Raw genomic sequence first — 6,000 nt, 5'->3', positions numbered from 1 at the left:
CCCGGGACACCTTCCACCGGAGCAGGCTGCTTATACCGGTCACCGCCCCGGAGGGTAGCTGGGGAGCGAGCGGGGCCGGGCGTGGCCCGCCCGGGGCGCAGGCAGCCGCCATTCCCGGGGGCGGGCGGGACCCGCCGCCACTTCCCGCTCCCGCCCCTGCGCCTCCGGCCGCCGCCGCTTCCGGGGCGCGCGCTCCCGCCATGCCGCGGGCCCGGGGGCGGAGGGACGGGATCGCCCGCGCTCGTCAGCGCTGACGTCACCTGGCGTGAGGAAGTGCCCCCTCATTGGCCGGGCTTCCCCCTCACCCCTCCGCGCCCGGCCCTGATTTGCCGTCCCGGCGGGGCCCAGCCAATCGGCGGCGCCGAGCGCGGGCAGGCACCGCCCCGGCAGGCGCTCGGGGGTGGAAGCCGCCGCCATGTTGTCGTGAGCAGCGGCGGCGGCGGCGCTGCGGGACGCGCCGGAGCGGCGGGCGCGAGCCCCCGGGGCGGCCGTGACCTCCGGCGGCGGCGGCGGCTCCTTCCCGGCGGGCGCCTGCGGTGGTGTTGCTGCTGCTGCTGCCGCCGCAGCCTCCCCCCTGCGAATGATGCGGCGGGAGGCGCCGCTGGGCTGGGTCGGAGCTCGGGCGGCGGCAGAAGCGGCGGTGGCGGCGCTGGGCAGTGTCCGGTCGGAGGAGGAGGCGGCGGCCGCCCGGTCCCCAGCGCCCAGCGGCGGCCGGGCGGGCGCAGGATGCTGAGAGCGACCCCGCGCCCTGGTCGCGCCGCGAGGAAAGGGCCCCCCCGGGGCTGAGCGCGGAGTCGCCGCTGTCCCCCCGCCCCGCACGTGCTTTTCCCTCCCTCTTACCCCGTCTCCTCCAGCCCCCTCGCCTTCCCGGCACCGCCTCCCCGGCGGCGCCGGTGCCGAGCGGCTCCGCCCCGTCCGGCTCCTCCCGCGGCGGGAGCGCGGCGGGGCCGGCGGAACATGGCGTGGGTGCTGAAGATGGATGAAGTGATCGAGTCCGGGCTGGTGCACGACTTCGACGCCAGCCTCTCCGGCATCGGGCAGGAGCTGGGAGCCGGTGCCTACAGCATGAGGTAACTCGTCCCGCAGCTCATCCCCGGCGCTGGGCGCCGCGTCCCCGCCGGCTTCCTCGGGCCGCGCAGCCCTGGCCGTGCCGCTGGGCACGCTGCGCGGGAAGGAGCCGGGGTTTCTCCTTTTCGCCCTCTTTTTTTTTTTTTTTATTGCGAAAGCTTTTCGCAATAAAAAAAGGAGTGGGCACGTGTCGGAGGGGCTCCCGCCCTGCTCTCCCGTGCTGCTGGCAGGTGGCCGCTCGGGAAGGGCGGGCAGCTGCCGGTGCTGGGGTGCTGTTCCCTTTATATGCGAAATCCCTGCCCTAAAACTGACATTTCGCTGTCTCTGTGGGATGTAACCGGACCCTACGTTCCAAACGATATCATCTTATACTCGACAAATGCAGTTCTTGTTCATAATGAACAGTAGGTGTTTTCTGCCGGGTTTAAAAATGTTCTTTCTCGAGCAGATGAAGGTTGTCGTTAATAAGGTAGTAGCATGGTTGTACTTTATTCCCTCTGTTTATTCTGTATTTCTGTGTAGTGATGGGGTTTTCTTCTTTGTAGTATGGCTTTAGTGATGGGGACTTGATCTTGCCGTGTAGCTCTTTCTGTTCATAGTCAACTTGGCGGTTTCCTTCCTTTTGATCGTTTTCCAGGTTTTACAAGGTTAGAGTGTTTGAGTAGCGTTTGGATGTCCCTTTTCGAAGCTAAGATAAAACTGTACTTGTTTGAGTAAATTTTATCTCGCTCGTGGGCGGAATGTGTGGATTCCTGAGTGACGAGTTAGAGGGGAAAAGAAAAACTGTTTTGGAGGCACCGAGAGACATTCTAAGTCCAAGGTGTTCATCAGGGTTAGTGTTTTAAGTCTGGAGAAGTAAAACGGTTGCGTTTGATAGTTGTGATGGCCTAGCCTCTATAAAAGGCGCGTTCTCTATCAGGGGAAACTGAAACTTGCACGTGACCACAAACTTCATCTATTATGTGTATTTTAAGGCAGTACTTCCCAGGTAATGTTTGGAAGTGCAGTGTCTTTGCTGGAAGTTACAAAAAAGGGCTTCTGCTGGATAGAAATGAGGACCCTTCTGATAGTATTTGCTATTGCGAGTTCAGTGCGTTTATGGTGGGACATGTATTTGATGGGGGTTTTGTTCTGTGTGGGTTTAGGGTTTGGTTGGTTTTTTTGTTTGTTTGTTTTGTTGGGTTTTTTGGTGGTTTTTTTTGTTTGGTTTGGGTTTTTTTAAATTAAAAATAAAGTTGAGACCTTGGCAGTTCAGAGAACAAGGTGATTCATCTCTCTTGATGAGAATACTCTTGATTTTATATTCAGCTTGTCTGGATTTTGTCCCACTTCTGTCCCATTTCTGTCTCAGCAAACCTTCAGACATTCATCCCATGAAGTGGCATGCCAGGTTTTTGTGGGCAGCTGTGTGGTTGTTGCCTGGATGGCTTCTTAGTGTGCAGACACCAATGGAAAGTGCATGTGCTCCTGTTCAAGAACTGCTCTTCTCTATCTCAATTCAGTTCTTTCTGGGATCTCTTATGATAAAAAATTTTGCGTTTTGACTGTTAGATTTTTTTTATATTTTCTTGTGTTTTCATAACTTCATTTCTTATCGCAGTAATGCGCACACTTCAGTTTCTAGGAACTGTAAGAATTATCATCCTTACCGTTGTTGGATATATTGTTTTTTCTGGTCCTATCATCTTATGGTGGGTAGCAATCCTAAGTGGCTTTTTGCTACATATGCCTATTAGGACATTCTGAATTAGCACAGAAGGAGTTGTAGCCATTAAAAACAGCACTGAAAAAGTAATATTGTATAAGCTAAGCTATATATTTGTCTTGGATCTTGTTACACACTTTGTCTGCAGTGTATTTTTGGAAAACTTACACAGTAGTAGTAGTAGTTTTTGTAACTTTAATCATGGACCCCACAGTTAAAGGGATCACCTAGTTGCCATTAGCGTTTGCTGAATTCAGAGTGATTTTCAGCTCATGTGTAAGTTATTCTATGTATTGGTTAGATTTGTAGTTTAGAGAAATTATGGTCTGTTCAGTGATGTGAGAGGGGAGAACCAAGAGAACTGGCAAAGCATGAGCAGGAGAGATACTGCTCTGTGACTGTTCAGTGTGCCAATAGAAGTTAATTACTTGTCACTTTCTTACAAAATAAGATAGAAGAAAATGAAATGTTGCCTAGAGGAGAGTGCTGGGAGAGCTCCTCAAGGTATATGCCCCTTTGATTTTGTTAGGAAGATCTGCATGTAATTCTTCTAACTATTGGGATTATATATAAAGGAGTTGATGCTTCCTGGCAATGATGATGAGTCAGTGCCCTTAGGTAGAATATATGGCATTACTCCTGTGCTTATTCTTACTAAGAAAGTTGCACGTGATCATTGATCGTCAATCCATTGTAGGATTTTTGGGTTTTTTTAGAAGGCAGCTAAATGCCTCCTAAATTTCCCTGCAGATTCACATGGTTTTATATAGTTTTCAAAATTTGCTTATAAAGCCTTGAAACCCATTTTTTCTGATTGCTTTTCTAGCATCTTCTCATGCAATAAGAATCTGCCTATAATCACAAAACTAAATTCAGTTGATAATAACAGTTGTCAGATGTGTCAAATAACACCTGCACCAAAACCTATATAAAAACATTGTACCCCTTAGTGGTAGTGAGTTTTGAGTTAATTTCAGGGAGTTAATGTTAATTTCGGTTGATAATGACACCCATCATGTTTTCTTATGAATCCCTCATAATAACCATTGTAACACAACAGCAGTTGTGTACTTTCGAGGACCACTGATGGTTGCTATGCACTGCTAAAAAATGGAGGCTATTTAATTGATAAGACAAGTTTCAAAGAAACATCTGTCATCTTTCTAGCAGAATTCCATTTTTCATCTGATGAATTATTAGATTAATGAATCAATATAAATTGGGTTAATTGAGCATTAATAGACAGAAAAATACCTTAATGACTGAATTTTTATGTGTAATCTGGAAGCTTGGTATATGGATTTATTTAAATGCTTGCAGTTCCAATGGTGTTTGTAGTGCTACAATTCAATCCTGTCATGGGGAACTTGATACTTTTTTCAGGAGTAGCTGCTTTGGTATGTATTTGTAGGTTAAAACCTGGAGTTCATCAAACTAGGTTTAAAAAAAAAGACTTTTGGTTCTGAAATGGGAAACTCTCTACAAAAGACTATGAAAATATATCCAGACAATCCTCCACTTTTGGAGAATCAAGTCAGTTTGACTCTGCTGCATCTCCCGAGCACTTAATTGTCTTTGGTCTGCTGCCTTGGTTGAAAAGAAGGAAAGCCTAATGCAGTCTTCAGTCTTGTTTCCTTACTGTGCTGTGGGATGGTGAGAGGACTTTGTGTACCACCTCTCAAGCACAGTTCAGGCTGAAGTAACCCTGAGATGGTCAGTCAGGAGTTGGGGGAACATTGTCTTACAACTTAGAGCTCTCTTTTCAGGTGAAGAGAGGGAGAGTGTTGTCTTCTAACAGCTTTTGGGTCCCTGACATCCTTTTTTGGCTTCTGATAAACATGATTGGGTCACAACAGTTACTGCCTTAACTTCCTAGTTGCTGTGCAAAACCAAATAAGAGTTATCTCATTCACACCCTGGTTTTGGCTGCTGTTACATTATGACAGACAAAATTGCTGTTTATGCTTCCCCTAATGTCTCCCACACTTTTAAGACTTTACTGCTGGTTATATAGGATTTTTGAAAGAGGAATACTTAATTAAGGTATCTTGAATTTTTTCTTTTCTTTTTCTTTTTTAGATGTACATAGTGTTTTCTGCAGGATACATTATAAAGCTTCTGTTTCACTGGTCTGTTCTATTTTTTTATACATTGCTCTGTAGAAAAAATAATTTTCACTGACATCTACACTCTAAAATAAAATGCTTTGTACTGATTAGAATTGGAGCTTGATTCTTTGTGTAAGCACACAAATATGTAAATGCCTCTCAGGAAATAGGCATTTGAAGAAAAAGAGAATCCACAAACCTAAGCATCCTTGCTTTGTTACCACAGATAAAACATGTTGAAAGATAAACCTCATGTTCTAGATCATTGACATTGGCTTTAGGGTTTTTTGTTGTTGTTTTCTTTTCTTCCAAGTTGAGTGTGTGAATACATTACAAAAAGTTAGGGGCCAGTTTAATTTTTAAGGGAAAGACTTCAAAGTGCAGAACTGTCTTTGTTCCCTGTCACGTCTCGTGTTGGAGTGACATACCAGATTGAGAGCAGGGCAGCAGGTCTGCCTTCGTTTGCTCTTCGGGTGTTCTCCTATGTGGGAGCTGTCTGTACTGGAGCTGCTGCAAGTTAGAGCAGCTGCCTGACCTCCCTGTGTCAGAGGAGTGGATGCGAAACTGTGGATTTGTTGTGGTGAACATTCTTACTTCTTTTCCTTGGTAGGAAGGACACAGGTTTTGGTTTTGGCATTTTCTTCTTTCTTTGATTGGTGGTTTCTTGTATTTTGTGCCAGACTCCTCTTGAATTGAAACCTTTCACCATCTGAGTTTCTGTGTGAGGGTCTGTGGGATTCCTAGGAACAGCATTATGTTTGCACCTGTTTCTCATTCATGTTGGACTTCTTGGATGGTTGCTGCAGAGAAATTTGTTCCCCAGAAATTAATTCCAAGGGTCTTGCGTCCCATCAAACTTGTTTCTGTGGACATAGGGAAAGTGTTAGGAAGCATCAGGTCTCCCATTGCCTTGCATTTAAGGCTTGCTCCCACCTCTGAACAGTTCAGAGCTTGGCTTTGAGATCATAACTCTTAATTCAAATACTGCTTGAGAAACATTTTTCTTAAGGTATTTGTCCTCGTAAAAACCATGCCTTAAAGTTTCAAAAGGCCTGTGTGTTCTTGGGATGCTTTAGTACTCACACCCAAGAGTATACAATCCAGAAGATAGATAAGGCA

The 6,000-nt window shown here is 47.0% G+C and overlaps 1 protein-coding gene across 3 annotated transcripts in view; it reads left to right on the top strand.

Moving 5' to 3' along the window:
* The first annotated feature begins 735 nt into the window (after window positions 1-735).
* UBP1 (upstream binding protein 1) overlaps window positions 736-6,000 on the top strand; it is a 35,858-nt gene continuing 30,593 nt past the window's right edge. For 2 of the 3 annotated variants that reach the window (XM_048297968.1, XM_048297957.1), the window contains exon 1: window positions 736-1,070. In XM_048297968.1, the coding sequence (XP_048153925.1) occupies window positions 958-1,070 (113 nt within the window). In that variant the 5' untranslated portion in view covers window positions 736-957. The remainder of the gene's footprint in view (window positions 1,071-6,000) is intronic. The other variant, XM_048297976.1, reaches the window with a different exon arrangement.

The sequence above is a fragment of the Corvus hawaiiensis genome, chromosome 1 (assembly GCF_020740725.1).
Source record: "Corvus hawaiiensis isolate bCorHaw1 chromosome 1, bCorHaw1.pri.cur, whole genome shotgun sequence".
Lineage (NCBI taxonomy): Eukaryota > Metazoa > Chordata > Aves > Passeriformes > Corvidae > Corvus > Corvus hawaiiensis.
Note: the sequence above shows the minus strand (reverse complement) of the source record. Positions and strands in the feature narration are given on the sequence as shown.